Here is a 16927-nt window from a genome sequence, read left to right as displayed (position 1 = left end):
CCGTAGTGCTGTCTCTAGCCCCCTCTTTCTCTCCCTCTCTCCAAGTGAAAAAAAAACAGCCGGAGTACTATTTCATTCATCCCTCTGCCGTTCATTCATCTGGGCACTGCAGCGTAGCAAACGCTCGCGGGTTTCGATCGACGCGAACGTTCTTATCAATGGAAGTCGATGACGTCAATGGGCAGCGGTGACGCGCGGTCACGTGGCCACAGGAGGGCCCGCATATAAAGGCGAGGAGCTGACCAGGGTGCTGAAAATATCTCCCAGCAGCGCCGTCACGAAGACGTGCTTCAACGGCGTGAACGAGCGTCTCACTTACAGATATTACAGAAAAAACATTCAGACACATTCCTCTCACAAACAAAGGAGACTTGCACACCAGTAAACAGAATAAGTGAGTCCGGCCGCAGAGGTGCAACAGCAAAGAAGAGAAAAAAGTGCATCGGGACCGCGTCGCGCTTGGGATTCCGGTAAGCCCTCATTTTCATACAATAACACAGCAGGAAAGTGTCGCAAACTACTTTACAGGTCTCCGTGGACAGTGTCAGCGATTAATATCGTACTGTAGTGTAACTTGATTGGGCTGATGAAGGTGTCAAAGCAAGTTGAGAAACAACCACTTTGTTTACCATCATTAACGACCACAGTATATACAGCACTGATTCTGCTTACAGTAACCTGATTAAAGGCTCGTCGTGTCCGCCAAATAAAAGAAAAAGGAGAAACTGTTGAACAGAAGCAGATTTAATGAGGAACATCACTGGGTGGAGTCGGAACTGATGCATCATCATCATCACCATCATCATGCTCGTTTGAGTGAAATGGAGCTCAGACGTGCCTGTAAATGACGACAGCGCTTGTAATGGTTGCAGATCATGAAGGCAGTTGTGTCAATTATGACGATCGATAACTGTTTACAGATTTCAGAAACAGTAATAGTGCCGCTCCCCCACTGCCTCTTTCGTCAGCTTTCCCATCACCATAGCATCATCAGCCAAAAATAATAACAGGGACTCCCTTTAGAGAGCACTGACAAAGACAGGCGGGGAGCGTGAAGTTTCTGGGGCTGTTTTGTTTTTACTTCGCTTTGGTTTGGAGTGTTTCTTCTCACTAAGGTCTTTATTTCCAACTCTATCTAGTAGGAAGCATGTGGAGCTGCATAAAAAGACACAGTGTATGCTGCTGCGTTTATCAGCGCTTTTGTGCTTTCCCAATGTGGGCTAGCTCGCTCTGGTGTCCAAACTTCTGCCGGTGCGCTGCGGCTTTCCTAGTACTTTAAAAGAGTCCGGCTTAACGCAGAAGATTACGTGAAGACACGGCGTCTTAGAGGCGGATTACTAATGTGCTTTGGCGCTGTTACCTCCCAAGAGTGTTTTACTGGAAGTGATGGCTTAGAAAAGGACAAAAGAGGGGAGGCAGTTGCTCCTTGGTAGTGGGGATTTCCTCAGGTTCATAGCATACTTTACTTGTCAAAAACGTTATTTTGCTGTATTCAGTGAGCCAGACAGTGAAGTACAAGGCTATATATATCAGGACAGTCAGAGACGGGTACTTTTTATCCATTGGTCGTCTTCAGATTAAGCGCACATCTGCAATATGATGATCACGCACACCAAATACCTTCCACAGTGAAGCCCCTCGCGCCCAATTGGACTCGTGTGTTAATTTAACGTTGTAGGATTTCAACACTGGATTCTGCTTTGCGCAGTCAAATTGAGTGTATATGTAAAAATTGAACCATTTGCGCGTTTTATGTTCGTGCGCAGTTTCGTTTCATCGTCTTGCAAGACGATATTATTAAAGACATCAGTGAAGACTGTAACATCTGAAATCCAAAGGTTTGGACGGCACGCGTTAATTCACATTTAAGCGCGCTTATCTCCTTAGAATTTAAACTCGCAGAACAAGCCTTATTGCTTTTTAGTCTATTAGATACAACCAGTATCGCTAAAAAGCGAGCCACACTTTATTTAGCATTTATATCCACCAGTAGAGCCGCCGTATCGGAGGGTCTCTCCGCTTTGCGCCCTTTTCCTGCTCCGCGTCTCCAGAGCGCTCGCACTTCGCCGTCAATTAGAAACCAAGACAAACAGCAGACATCAATTATGGCAGGACCAGAGCATGTGCGCCTTTACTGCTTCCTGATTAACGTCTTTCTGCGAGGTTTGCTCTGTGATTTTCATTAGGATTAGGTGGTGACGCACCAAATGGTGATCCAGGTCCATCATCTCTTCTATGAATGACCTTAAGTGATAAATGATAACCACTCACAGTATATTTGTTGTGAATATAATGCACAATACATGAAGCCAGTTCATAAAAGCAAACAAAGTTTTGTGGTAAAGCAGATTTGTAGTGCTGAAACTTCTTCTCTTTTTCCAATATCCTCATTGTTGGTCAATAAAACAAATTTTAATAAATAATGCTGATACATCATGAAAGCATTGTAACGGTTCTATGAATAGCATCCCAGTGCAGTCCGTCGTGTGCGCCATGTTATCAGGGAAAAGGCTCCCTGTGCATGAGCCAGCTGAGCTTGTGATACAGCGTCATTTCTGATCATGCTGCTTATGAGCATTTCGTAACTTCATGTCTGGCAGCAATGTAAATTGTATACATATTTGTCTTCTTTGACCTTTTCTAAATGTTCATTTTCTTTCTTCCTCTCTCTCTGAAGGTGTTTCGCCTTCCTCACCTTCTTCTGAGCCTTTGAAACGTAATATCTGACAGAAATAAGGCATTCATAAGGCGACTGTCATATACTGGAGGTGTATTTGTTATCTTCTCTGACACTTTTTTGAATATATTCTCTTCCTTTTTTCCTTTCTCTGAAGGCGCATCACCTTCACACCTCAGCTCCTGATCTGCACGGTCATGCTACGCTGCCAACAAGTTTCAAGTGCCCCAATAGCGCTTCTGTTCATCCTCTTCAGCCTTACATTTGAGCCCACAAACGCCAGCCCTGTGACTGAAGACAAAGAAACCCTCAGCAGTCGATATGGACCACCCTCTCCTGAACTTCCACAGATTCAGTCCACCCAAGCAGGAGACGCTCAGCAAGTGGCACAGGGTGAAGAAGAAGAAGAGGAGGATGAACTTTTCAAAGATGTCGATCCCAAAACCCTAGCAGCAGTGCTCCTAGAGGCTCTCAACAAGCCTCAAGGGAAGACAACGAGTGAGGAAAACAAGAATGAGGGAGAAGAAAAGGCAGAGGAGGTGAGGGAGATCCAGGGGGCTGAAAGAGACAGAGATGGACATCAGGAGCTGGAGCTGGTAATGGCAGCTGCTGCAGCGCAAGGCAGAGAGGAGCGAGAGAGAGAGGAGGATGAAGAGAGGAAGAGAATAGAGGAAGAAGAAGAAAGGCTTACAGAAAAGGTGACAAGTCATACCACTAGTCAAACAGTGCCTGTAAAAGAACCAGAGGCAGCAACAAAGGAGGTGGTGAGCAAGGAGGGGCAGCAGGAGCCAGAGCGAGGCACAGATGGGGAGAAAGATGAGCAGCTGAGCCCAGAGGAACTGAAGAATCTGGAGACCATGCTCAAGGAGTTTCAGAGCTACAGCACAGCTACAAAAAGGGAGCGCGATTCCTCAACTGGACAGAGGGAGAGCCGTGGCAATTACCTTGACTATCTGGACCGAAATGGCCTCATGAATAATGAGATCAAGCCCAAAGCCAAGGGCTATGACTTGGCCTTGTCCAAGAAGAAGCTCAAGTGGCAGCAAGAACAGGAGAAGAACAAGAATAGGCCATTGTACAGGGGAGGGAACTTTATGGATGATTTTAATGACAACATTGAAGATCAAGTGGAGGAAAACGGAGAGGATGAAGAAGATGAGGAATTGCTGAGTCCTGAAGAAGAAGAGGCTAGGGCTAAAGCTGAACAGGAGGAGGTGCGTAGACAGGCAGCCGAGGCCCAGAGAGCTAAAGCAGAAGAAGAGAAACTTGCAGATATTGCATCCGACATGCTCCTGCAGTACATGGTCAAGCAAGATGGGAAGAAGTACCAAGACAACAATGCAGCAGAAGACAAACGCTCAGAAGAGGATACCATTGATGACGATGATGACATTGACCCACAAACTATTGACAAGTTGATTGAGATCTCCAGTAAGCTGCACCTCCCTGCAGATGATGTGGTTGATATAATCAGTGATGTGGAGAAGAAAAAGAAAAAAGATGCCCCTGAAAATCTGCAATGGCAACGGCCTCTTGTATCTCTTCCAGCTCCTGTTGCCCCATCTACGGTCTTAAGAACAACACCCCCATCAAAACCACCTAAACCTAATACAAATCCATTCAAAGCATGGTTCAAAGACAGGGCTTCCGTTAAGCCCAGTAAGCAAGACTTTTGGATCAAGCAACAGTGGCCCTTTCGGACCTACCCCTCCTACCGGTTCTACCAAAAGCCCTACAGTAGCTACTATCCCATCTACATCCCTCCTCCCAAGCCTAAACCACGCTACTATGCCAAGCCCTCCTACTCCCTTAATGACATCTTGGGGAATTCATTGGACTATGACTTTGATTATTCCCTCAAACAAAGGTACCGTCCCTGGACGCAGCCTCGCCCAAGGGCTCCTCCAGCATTCCGGCGAAACCTCTACTTCCCTAATTACATTGTCCCTCATCCCCGGACTTTCCAAGCTGTACCCATGCCCAAACCTCGGTCGCCACTGCGTCGCCGGCCTGCCTTCTATTATCCGTCCCCAGGTTCTGTAGTCACCAGACAAGATGACTATTATAGCCAGTTGGGGCAGCCACAGCGGGACAGCGATGAGGAGCTAGAAAACTTCATCAAGAAAGTTTTCCTGAAAAGCCCCCAGATGTTTCAGTGAAGATACAGATAGCGTAATTAGAGATAAGGAGGAAAAGTAGGACAGTAAGAAAGGGAACAACTGGAAGACTGTTTTTGCCACCCTACCATATTTTGGTTTCATTTGCAGAAATATGTCTGTTGAGTCTTTCCCTTTTGAGTTCATTTGAATAATTTGCCTGGAGACTGTTGACTGTTGCCGTTTTTCAGTGCTGTTCCTCACTCCAGTTGAGCTTCTGTCTTGATCAGAATGTAACAAGAGATGATGTCGAGATCCCTCGTCACGTTCATTTCATCTCATCTACGACCCCCCTCCCCTGAAAAGACTGAGAAACACTAAGAACGATGTGAGGAAAGGTGCTTTTGTCTATTATGTGGGGTGCACACAGGGCTCAAAAACCCAATTTAAATTCCTATCTTTCCATACTCCGAGAAGGCCTTTCAAAAGTACAGAGATCAATGGGACATCCCTTTGTAAGCCTTACCTTTATGTTTTGATTGTTTGTAAAGTTCTGAAACTTTTTTTAAAAACATTTTTTCATTTCATTATGAAATAGAACAACAGCAAAAAAATATTTAAATTGCACCTTTAAAGAATGCATGCACCAAGAGCATGTTTACTCAACTTCGTGAAACTCAAGTCAGTCACGCTGAAGTCTTAGAATCAGAAATCAGTGCCATACTGTTTGGAAGTGTTCGGCTTTGGTTCATCCTACCGAACAAACATACTGAGTCTTAACTGTACCTAGAAGTATTCTGCTTAAGCATTTAACATGTGTGTGATCATGTGTAATAAGAACACACTCAGTCCTGTACATAGAATTAGTTACTGTCTGCTGTCTGACTTTTTTTTCCCCTTTCAACGTGTTTTTTAAATAGTTTTTCTACGCAAAAGACTGAAAGATGGTGCAAAGAACGCTCATACATTCCGAGTATTTCTAAGAAAAAAAAGCTATTTCATAGGAGCTCTTGTGTATACAGTTATTTATTGCCTTATTAAGACACTCTCCCTTTTGAGACAGCATTTTTGTCATTGTTGGGTTGGCAGGTTCGATACTGGTCACCAGGATTTTCATATAAAAATGGAGCAACAAAACTTTGGTCAGATTTAAGCAGTTTAACTGTAAAACAGATGAATGAGGCATGAATATAAAGTTACCTCGATACTTTCCCAATGACCTATCTCTGTTCCTAATTCCATTCAGCGACTAATGTCTACGGGATATATGAATGAGGTATTGTCTGTTGGACATTTTGTCTATGAAAACAACTGAACAATCTGCACAAAAGAGATTTCTGAGTCAATGAAAGTTCTTTCAAAGCAGCACTGACAATCTTCTAATTGAAATTGATCCCAACTCACACATCTCTTGCAGCTTTTGATCGATATTTTTCCCTCACACAACAGTTCGGAGTCCAGCTGGGGCCAAAATCACAATGCTCATCTGGGGAGGTCAGATTTAATGCTACAGGACAAAGTGTGTAAGAACACATGAACCGCATGAGACCATTGATGATTCATTCTTCTCACTGAACTCCTGGAACTGGGCACACTCAGAGCAAACAGTCACTCAAAGAACCTTTCAGAAAGCTTCTTAGAAGTCACCTTTTCAACTAGTTTTAATAACAGTTCTTCAGCAAACCATATCTTTTTTGAATTTCAGAGAAAGAGCTCAACAGAACAATGTTGAGCAGATTCAGCACCAAAATGCTGAGTCATGTATCCAAATTGTGTGATACCTTATCCATCAGGACAGTGAGGGGAGATGAAAAAGATAGAAGACGAAAAGGGGGGGAGGTGCTTGGCATTCTAATTCTTTTAAGCAATTTTTTAAATCTGGGAAGAGACGAAAAGCTGAGGATAGGAAAACTGACAAAAGAAATCTGAAACAGTGGAGGAGACAAGTGTCTGCACGTTTATGTGAACTTGCATCTAAAATGTGTTTCTTCTTTGAAGACATTATGAGCATTCAAAAAAAGTATAAAAAAATTACAAAAGATAAATGACTAGCGTACCATAGGAAAAAAATGTCTTGTATAAGGAAAATCAGCTGTTTGTCATTTCTAGATGTACCTTGTACGTACCGTAATAAACATGCGTTTGCTGGATGTAAATAACCGCATGTTGATGGCTAGTTTTGCTACACAGAGAGAATTAAATAAAATCAACTATTTTTTATTAACATTTGGTTTTTAATTGCGTCTTGGGGACAATATGACTCTGAGGTCTACTTTTTACTGTCTACACCATCTACAGTTTACAGTCCATACCAGTGGTCACCAACCCTGGTCCTGGAGATCTACCTTCCTGTAGAGTCTTGTTCCAACCATGATCTGCCACAGCTGCTCCAGCTAAGTAACGTCTTCAGATGTTCTTGAATCTGATGCATTAGTGTTAGGTAATCATGTTAGATGCAGGTTGGAACTGAACTCTGCTGGAAAGGGTTGATGACTACTGGTCTATGCTACCCACATAATTCATTTCTACATTTCTACAAGCATGCACTACTTACACGCCAGGGTTCTTCAGTTCCAGTCCTGTAGGGCCTTTGTCCAGCACAGTTGATCATTTCCCTGCCCAAATGCACCTGGTTCAAATTGAGCAGTTAATTTCCAGGTGCAGTATATGTTTGAGTAGGGAAATGTACACTAGTCCTCCAGAATTAAAGAAACTTCTTATACACTAACATAAAAAACATCAGGCTAATAACTGTATGAAAGTATGATTTGACCATTAGAGCAGTGAATGAAATATACACCACCAATCCAGCACAGACCAAGCACTCATACAATAAAACACAAATTCTAATAACAATTATTCCCTCAGGAGAGTCAAACGGGTGTGTTCAGGGTCCCTTTGCGAGTAGTCTTCAAAGTGGATGCTGCTAATGGGCTCTTGAACAATCATGTTATAGCGCTGCAGGGATTTTCTTATAATAAAGCAATTATCCCAGCAAACTGTTTGAGCCTCAGAGCACATCGCTGCCACCTTTTGTCTTCATAATTAGATGCAGGAGCAAGTTTAGGCTTAGCTCTGATATGCACTATGCATGCACACACACTACATCACAAGAGCACTGGGAAAGAGGGTTAGAGGAGAGGCTGGTTAGTCTGATTTGCTGACAGGGGTCTCAAGAGAAGGTGGGGAAAGGGGGAGGTCACGTGAAAGAGAACACTTAATGAGACACAGACTACGCTGTGCACTACACTATTACCCACAGTAGGTCTGCTGGGCCAAATCAAAGACTCTCAATGGGAGATGCACTGAGTAGAAGCAACAGACTCCCTGCCACCTTGTATAAGACAGTGGGTACAGGAAACATACACATTAGCACTCTGTATACAAGTGGCATACTGTGACTGTTAGAGCTAGGCCTTCCGTTTGGGCCATTAATGTCAAAACTTGGTCAAAAACGAGGAAAAAACCTCTAATGCTATTTCTGCAAGAACCATTATGGGATTCTCATGGCATGTCAACACTAGACTAATGGCGAGACACAAACATTTTTGGTCTGTTCCAGATTAAAATTCAATGTTTTAATTGGAGCTTGTAACGGACATAGTCACATACATTTTTCCCTTGCATGCTGCTGTTATCCTCACATTTTGCATGATGTCACACTGCATAGTCACCGCCATTTTGAGGACTGAATCTGGGGGTGACTGAGCTAGCGCAATGCCTTCAATTTGCTGTGCTTTGTGAATGATTCACCAGCAAGACGCAACAGAAGCTGAGAATGAAGAGAGACTACACAGACCTTTAATTTAGTGTTTTCAAATTCAAGGCTTGGAGCACCCCTTGGACTGTAAGGTTTAGAGTTTTTCTCAGCTGTACACACCACTTCAGCTCAAGAAGAGATTAATTAGTTAATAATGTAAGGTATTTTAACCAAGCAAACCACAATTATGCAGTGCAGGGGTTGCAGGACTGGAGCTGGGAACTCTGGACTAACTGCACTAGCAAACTTACAAAATCACGTCTGTTGAAACGCGACGTAGACTTCCGACCAACGACATTCAGTCTTGTATTTAATGTTTATGTTTATCCATTCAAACATTATTTGAAACTCCAGAAACAGAGAAGTAAAGTTATACGTTTGCTAGCTCCATCAGGGGGACAACTGTATATCTGTCGGCTGTTAACATTAGCGAAAATTATCTAAAAACTAGCACTGTTCATATCTGTGTTATCTAGCTGATGTCGCCTTACCCTTCCTATGATGACAGTTTTTTCTCTTCTTTATGCAACACCATGAGGCCCTTCATCCTCCCCTTCTGTGCTTTTAAATGCTTAGAGAGACTCTCCAGAATAGGGAGAGGGGTTGGGTATGAGATAAATAAATATGTCAGGAAAACTTTCCACCAGGTTAAGTGGGACCAGGAGTTCATCAGGAAACTGTATAGGGATCACAGCCTATTTTATTGACTTAGTTTTTTTCTCTTTCAAAGTAAGGTGATCAATTTTAGCCATCTTTCACCTCTGGTTATGTTTGTGGGGAGCAGTGAAGCCAGGAATTCGGTCCCAAATATGGCGGCCACAGCAGAAAAATCACATGACTGAAACCCTAGGATATGATAACTCCTTTAGTGAAGAGCCCTCACAGCTGCCACAGTTTTCCATTTCTGACAACTGATGCAAAAGCAATGGTCTAACTACTACTCCTACTGGCAGTGACATATATAGCATTTCCAGAAGGCCTAGAGTGACCTATTTTCCTCAATTTTTTAGACCAATCCAGAAAATCAAAATATGATTTGGTTGTTTGGTTGATTACCTTGCCGATTCCTAATTATGTTTGTGTTTAATCTGATGCTTTAGGTATTCAGTTCAGCTCCTGAAGTCCTACCCAATGAGAGAGCTTACATGGCTGTATCTATCTAATTACCACAGAGAAAAAGAAGACTTAACAAGACTTAACTAGACTTACTAATGACATGAGTAGTTCTCCAGTACTTGGAGTTTTAATACAACAAGCACAATGATCATCTTAACTAAAAATACATTTTTAATTACACATTTTTTTGTTCACTGCTTTCTACACAGTACTGGTTAATGAAGATCTTTATATTAGATCTTTACATTAGATTGGGGTGCACAACTGGTTGTCACAATTGGTGATTTACCTGCTCAAAACACAACTTCTATTAACTGATAAGTTTAGTGGGCGTGTTTGAGTAAAGCAGAGGTCTTCAAACTAGTCCTCAGGGACCCCAAACAGTCTACATTTTTGCTACAACCTAACTGCATCCTATGCATAAGGATGAAGCGAAAAGGTGAACTGTCCGGGGCCTGAAGACTGATTTTAAAACCAGTGGAGTAGAGGAACAACCAAAACTGACCCTCCAAGACCAGGGTTGTGCACCCTTTCTTTAGAATTTTGGTTCCCTAAAGAACTTCTTTAAAAGCTTGATTGAACTAAAAGGTGATTTACACCGATCAGGCATAACATTACAACCACCTCCTTGTTTCTATGCTCATTGTCCACTTTATCAGCTCCACTTACTATATAGGTGCACTTTGTAGTTCTACAATTACAGACTGTAGTCCATCTGTTTCTCTACATACTTTGTTAGCCCCCTTTTACCCTCTTCTTCAGTGGTCAGGACCCCCATGGACCCTCACAGAGCAGGTACTATTTGGGTGGTGGATCATTCTCAACACTGCAGTAACACTGATGTGGTGGTGGTGTGTTAGTGTGTGTTGCGCTGGTACAAGTGGATCAGACACAGGAGTGCTGCTGGAGTTTTTAAACACCTCAGTGTCACTGCTGGACTGAGAATAGTCCACCAACCAAAAATATCCAGCCAACAGCGTCCTGTGGGCAGCGTCCTGTGACCACTGATGAAGGACTAGAGGATGACCAACACAAACTGTGCAGCAGCAGATGAGCTATCGTCTCTGACTTTACATCTACAAGTTGGACTGACAAGGTAGGAGTGTTTAATAGAGTGGACAGTGAGTGGACACAGTGTTTAAAAACTCCAGCAGCACTGCTGTTTCTGATCTACTCGTACCAGCACAACACACACTAACACACCACCACCACGCCAGTGTTACTGCAGTGCTGAGAATGATCCACCACCCAAATGGTACCATTCCAAAGAACTTTTATGGAACCTTTCGTACCTTTATTGCTAATATGCATGAGGAGCTTATGCAAAGGTTTGCATCACATTCCAAGGAGTATTAATAATAATATTGAGCCAGTGTCTTCCCTGCCAACTCATGTAAACCTTTATTAGCAAGGATTGTATCTTAGCTTTCACACTGTATTGTACATTCTTTGGAGCCACGCCACAGAAAAATTCCTTTTGGTTCCCTAAAGAGCCGTTTAATGTATGCCTCTTTAAGAAAATATTTTTATGTATGAATGTGAAGAACTTTTTTTTAAGTTTAAAGAGCCCTTAAATTGATATAGAATAAAGGTTTTTGAAACCTTTATAAAGGTTCTTCACAATCAAACATTTATTTTTCAAATATAGTTCTTCAGGGAACCAAAAATCTTTCTTTTTTAGCATCACTCAAAGAACACTGTCACTCTGTAAAGAATGTAATTGTATTGTTATCTAGTGCATTACTCATTGCACAGTATTTGCAGCCATTAATTAAAAAAAATGAAGACATTAGATGCATATGCCTTCTGATGATGAATGCTAAACAACAGCAAAGGAAACATTCACACTACTTTTACGGATGTAAATCTGTGCCATTTTCAAATGGCTGTGTCATGTTGGAATGGCTATAAATGTATAGCAAATGTCCTCTTCCTGTAAGAAAGAACGCAAGCCCAAGACCAATAGGAGTGAAAGATTTTATTTGACAAAAGTGTGGTGATGGCTAGTGACCGAGTGAAGGAATGCAGAGAACAGATGTATAAAAAAAGCAGATAGAAGAGAAGATGGTGGGGGAAACAAAGGAGAAATGATAGAGCTGAGAGACAGAGAAATTACAATCAACGCAAACACAAAAGGTTGCAGAAAGGATACTAAATGAAGAAGCGAAAGGTAGATAATAATAATGATAATGAAGAAAGAAGGCGAGTAAGAGACAGAGAGAGAGAGAAAGGGGGGTGGCGAGGTTGATGAGAAGAGCACAGCCCACACGGAGGTGCAGTGATTCATGAGTCACATGGTTGAGGTGTGAGTCATACTCCCTCTACTGCAGAACCCCCGTCCTCCAACACACACACTTTTCTCATATCCACTAACTCAGGCACAGCCCCTGGCTAGAGTCCTCGTCAAATTCAGTAAAAGGAATAAGTGATCCTCCCCATTTCAATAAATATTCACAAACAGAAACATCTCACGATGGCTGTTACATCTGAATGTGCATTCCATTATGCACTGATGCTCATCAATGCCAGAAGGCATCCTTCTTGTTTGAAACATGCATCATAAACATACCTCATCATATACAGACAACTCCTAGAACATTACTCCAATGGTACCTTTCCCAGAGAAGGAAAACGTTCTTAATTTTAATGTACTGTACATTAAAGTTGCACAATGTAAGATTTCTTTAAAATTGAAAGCACCAGCATTACTGAATCAGGAGGAAAATAAACATGCTAAAATATTCTGCTTGCATTGCTGTGAGTCAACCTGCAAAGTCTGAGATAATAATTTGAAAGTCAGAGGTATTTGGTCGGATTTCGCAGAAGTTTCTTGGACGACGCATTCATAGGCACAAAACGAAGGTCCGGCACGATGTTTAGAGCTCAAATGCAAAATCAATCATAATATCATTATACATTATTCTATTTATCATCATATTGTATTAATTAATCATCATATTATACTGATAAAGATATGATGATAAAAGTAGATAATTCACTTACATCCTCGGAAGACACGTCCTTCACCAAGTTTTCACTGAGCTCTCTTGAATTACTCTTTCAACACACTTGCGGTCATCAGATTCATCCACTCAGGGAAGGGTTCTGATGCACAACCGACGTACAAAATGTTCTTCCATATGTTGCATGCAATTACACATTTCCACCAGAGAGGACTCCAAATCCCCAAATCTTACACAGTGCAGCTTTAATATAACAGTTTTTTTTTCAATAAATTTCACCCCTTGCCTCTACCACTTAGCCCTTAGCCCTCTGTTTTGTGCGTTCACGTCCAGGTTTAGGGTGTCCCGATTTTTGTTGAGATAGAGGGCTAGAGCAAAGTGTTAGGGCTACATGGCCCTCCAAACGGAGGTTTTTCAGAGGCACACTCCAAATGGAGTGTTATGAGAAAAAAGAAAAACTGGCAAGATGACTGTTTGAGCAACCAAACAAACCCACAAATGTGAGTATTTTCTCCATTAAAAATATGATAACCATTTTATTATCTTAGTTTAATGTCATTTCAATGTATTACAGTCGTTTTCTTCATCGCTAATAGCATGCTAATGTCTTGGTAGCTAGCTAGCTAACTTTTCCATTCCACCTAAATAGTCCAGCAGTGCTGACGCCTGAAGTGCCAGAATGTTACTGCTGCACCATTTAAGATGGAACAGGAAAATTCGAACAAGAAGCTGGCGATAGCTGACTTCAGCGTCATATCACCAAAGAATTAGCGGTGGGCAATAATAATTAATTGTCTTAAACCCCTCTTTGAAAGCATATGATGCCCTAAATGTAACTAAAGCCCAGCAGTGAGGTTGCTGAACTTTTACTTCCTCTGCTATCACTGCTTCACACGCGCTGGGTCGCCTACAGAGCACCGCTAGTAGCCTCTTAATGAAGCAGAGTAATTTGAGGGTTGTCCCATTTCGTAGGGCAAGATTTCAACCACTACCCCTTGTAACTCAGTTCCAAGGGGTTAGGGTGACACTCGAAAACAAGGGGTAGGGGTAAAAATAAGAAATGGGATTGGGCCGAATAATTAATGAATAATGAGGTACCTTGACATATTGACTTCATGTGCTACTGCCTTAGTTGTTTGCTTGTTAAAGTTACCCGACTCTTCTCTGTCAAACTTCTTTAGCTGGGTAGATGTTTCAATAACGTTGTTTGATCGTAAGCCACTTATTATTATTACAAATTTTACATTTTGTTCCACTCGATTCATTTGTGAAAATAATTCCAAAGCTTTGGATTCAACCCTCAGTTCCCACGTGCCTGGAATCGGAAAATCAACCAAGGGATGACTCCCACTCCCAGCCCTAGCATTCTTGTCTAGTTAGTTTAATACAGGGGTGCCCACTCTTGGTCCTGGAAATTTACCACCCTGGAGACTTCAGATCCAGCACACCTGGCTCTAATCATCAGATGTCCCTGTAGGCCTTCATCACCTGGATTAAGTGTTTTAGATCAAGCTTGAAGCTAAACACTTCATGATGGTAAATTTCCAGGACCAGGACTGGGCACCCCTGGTTTAACAGATAATATGTATAAAGATTCTGAGGCTTCAAGTTCAGTATAACACTTAATTACAACCACAATGCCAGGGTCAGTTGATACTATTGACCACACGACAGCAGTTTGTTGTCCTCTAGACATTGCAGTAATAGATAGCATCATGAGGAAGGAGGATTATTATCTAGAAATATGAAACATCTCAAGACATCAGGCAGAAAGTTAAACTTGGTTGCAACTGGATCTTTCAGAAGGAAAATTATCTTAAGCATTAAATTAAAGGTGACAAAATGACTTAAAGACAACAAAGTGAAAGTATTGGAGTGGCCATCACATCACCTCTGACCTGAATCCCATAGAAAATCTGAGGACTGAACTGTTGTTCAATGTGTATAGTAGCATGATAAATAAATACGATATGGTAAATAAAACCTAAAATAAACGTTTCTTAGCTATTATTTTAAATAATTACACAGTGTTTAAAAAACTGCAGTGATGCTAGCTAAACAAACAAACACAGGTGTGTTAAATTCAAAAGGAGTTAAGATATTTTGATATGCTGGCAACAATATACAATGCTATTACAGAATCTGAAAGAAACAAGCAACAAAAATCAAAGCCCACTTTGTTGTTGCTATCAAATATTGATCTCTTCCCACATTCCGCATGACTCAAAACCCATTGCTCCTGAACTGAAAAAAAAGTGAAAATAACATAATGGATAAACCCACAGAAAGCCCATGTGTGCAGCTTCCAATAAGCTTTCACCAAGCCCATCAGCTCCTGGCCTGAGGCAGATTGTTCATTCCTTGTGATGGTTGTGAGCAGTTCCAGCTTTGCCACTGAATTGATCTCTGGCATCAATGCTATGCTGAAAAGACAATCCCATGTTTGTTTTTTACTAGATACCTTACATGCCCTGCATGGGAAGCATGTTGAGAAAGTCCTCAGAGAAAATGGCAAAACCATACCTTGTATGGATAACCTTTTAAAGGGTAAGCTAAGGTTGTCAATGTAGCGTGTGAGAGTGTGTGTGTATGTGCGAAAGTGTTATGATGACATTCAACAGCAGATGCTGTAGCCAAGCGACGGTTCATACAGATAATATGGTAGGCTGTAAAAACATGGCATTAAAAATTCATAGTGATGACTGTGAAGTAGCTAGTCCACGTGAGGTGAGGAAGCAGCAGCAGAGGGCACAAGCACTTGGCAGAGTCTCGGCTACCGGCAGAGCTGAAACCATGCCAGATCAGTGCAGATGTGCCTCATAAGGGGGAGAATCAAAGGCAGGTTGCAAGAAAATGCCCTTTCTGGAAGGACATTTGCTTTGCCTGACACTAAAGTGAATTTCTTAATAATGTTTACATGATGTTTTCTTATGGAAACATAAGATGTTTATGTGTGAAAACACAGATTCCTAAAAATAAAGGTGCCAAAAGGGGTTCTTTGGAGTGATGCCATAGAAGAACCTTCTAATAGAGCTTTCAAAAATTCAATTAAGCCACTCAATTGAAAGGTTTCTTTGGGACCCAAACTGGCTCTTCTATGGCATTGCTCTAAAGAACCCTTCAGAGTGTAAAGACAGGTTCAGAATTACTGGTAGCCTTGAAGAAGATAGGAAAAATAAAAATAACAAATGCCACATAACTAAAGCATACCGTAACCTGGTAAATGTGAAGACTTAATGCAGTCTTTGTTTTGACAGAACTTTGTGTCTTACCATGGCAACAGCGGACAAGGGCTTTTTAAATGTCTTTGAAATCCTGTTTCACACCTAGTAAAACAGGAAGGTCATGAGACGGAGATGGACTTATACTCCTCTCCAAGAGCAGGTTAATCTCTGATGTAGGGCTTAAACCACTGCCACATCAGCCAAGATATGTATTGAATCAAGGCTCATTAAATCACTGAGAAATAAAACTTCAGCTTTTATACTTATTGGATTAGTCAAAGTAAATGGTCAGTATTTCTTTGCTGCACTCAATTATAAATTGTATATGTATCTATATTTATTTCAGTAGAGATTTTTATTAATGCAAATACAGCCCCAGTTTAGATTTTCAGCACTTTTAACTTGGTAGATGAAATGGTATGATACCACATTTACTTTTCTGATTTTGATACTGAAAGCTTGAGTTTCGGCCAATATGATACAATGTTTTTTCTTTAAAAACTAAGCTTTAAAATGAGTTATTTTTATTGAAGCACCTCACTTAATATGAGCTTCTAAATTCATGCGGGAATTATTCAAAACACTCTCACTCACTATCCCACAGGAAGAAAAATGCATCAAATATATATGGGTCTCATTCATTAACAGTAATTTGTGCTTATACCCTTCATACAAACATTTTCACTCAAAAAATTGGGGTTCATCAGTAACTTCTTCCTTGAATTTGTTCTTACTGTAAGACAATTTACAATTGCCTCAGACAAGTTAAAAACATTATAAAACAGTGGGAGGATTGAATATCAGATATCAGACATCGATATCACATCCAGCATTTTCTGTCAATATCAGCCCAATATCAGATTCCAAAGACTATCAAGGCTGACTTGCCATTTCTATAGCATGCTTATATATAAATTATATGTATGCTTATAAATAAATTAATAAAGACTTATTTCAGGTATTTACATTGGGCTTATATAAACAATGATTAATAGTGATCAACTTCACACTTGCATTACTGACTTAGATTGAATTAAAAATGGTTTTAATGGCTGGACAGTATTTAAAATATCAAAATGGTAGTATTTTTA

At 41.1% G+C, this 16927-nt stretch overlaps 1 protein-coding gene across 1 annotated transcript; it reads left to right on the top strand.

Annotated features, from left to right (window-relative positions):
* The first annotated feature begins 267 nt into the window (after positions 1–267).
* On the top strand, positions 268–6997 carry vgf (VGF nerve growth factor inducible). Its single transcript, XM_036597426.1, has 2 exons — positions 268–470; positions 2835–6997. The coding sequence occupies exon 2, from the start codon at positions 2875–2877 to the stop codon at positions 4834–4836; it is 1962 nt and encodes a 653-aa protein (XP_036453319.1). The 5' UTR covers positions 268–470; positions 2835–2874; the 3' UTR covers positions 4837–6997.
* Positions 6998–16927: the final 9930 nt, after the last annotated feature.

This window comes from Colossoma macropomum, unplaced genomic scaffold (genome assembly GCF_904425465.1).
Source record: "Colossoma macropomum unplaced genomic scaffold, Colossoma_macropomum, whole genome shotgun sequence".
NCBI classification, from domain to species: domain Eukaryota; kingdom Metazoa; phylum Chordata; class Actinopteri; order Characiformes; family Serrasalmidae; genus Colossoma; species Colossoma macropomum.
This window is presented reverse-complemented; position numbering and strand designations above follow the sequence as displayed.

Bases quoted from the DNA above. Each gene is read 5' to 3' on its own strand.
- vgf (XM_036597426.1), top strand. From the start codon at position 2,875: ATGCTACGCTGCCAACAAGTTTCAAGTGCCCCAATAGCGCTTCTGTTC.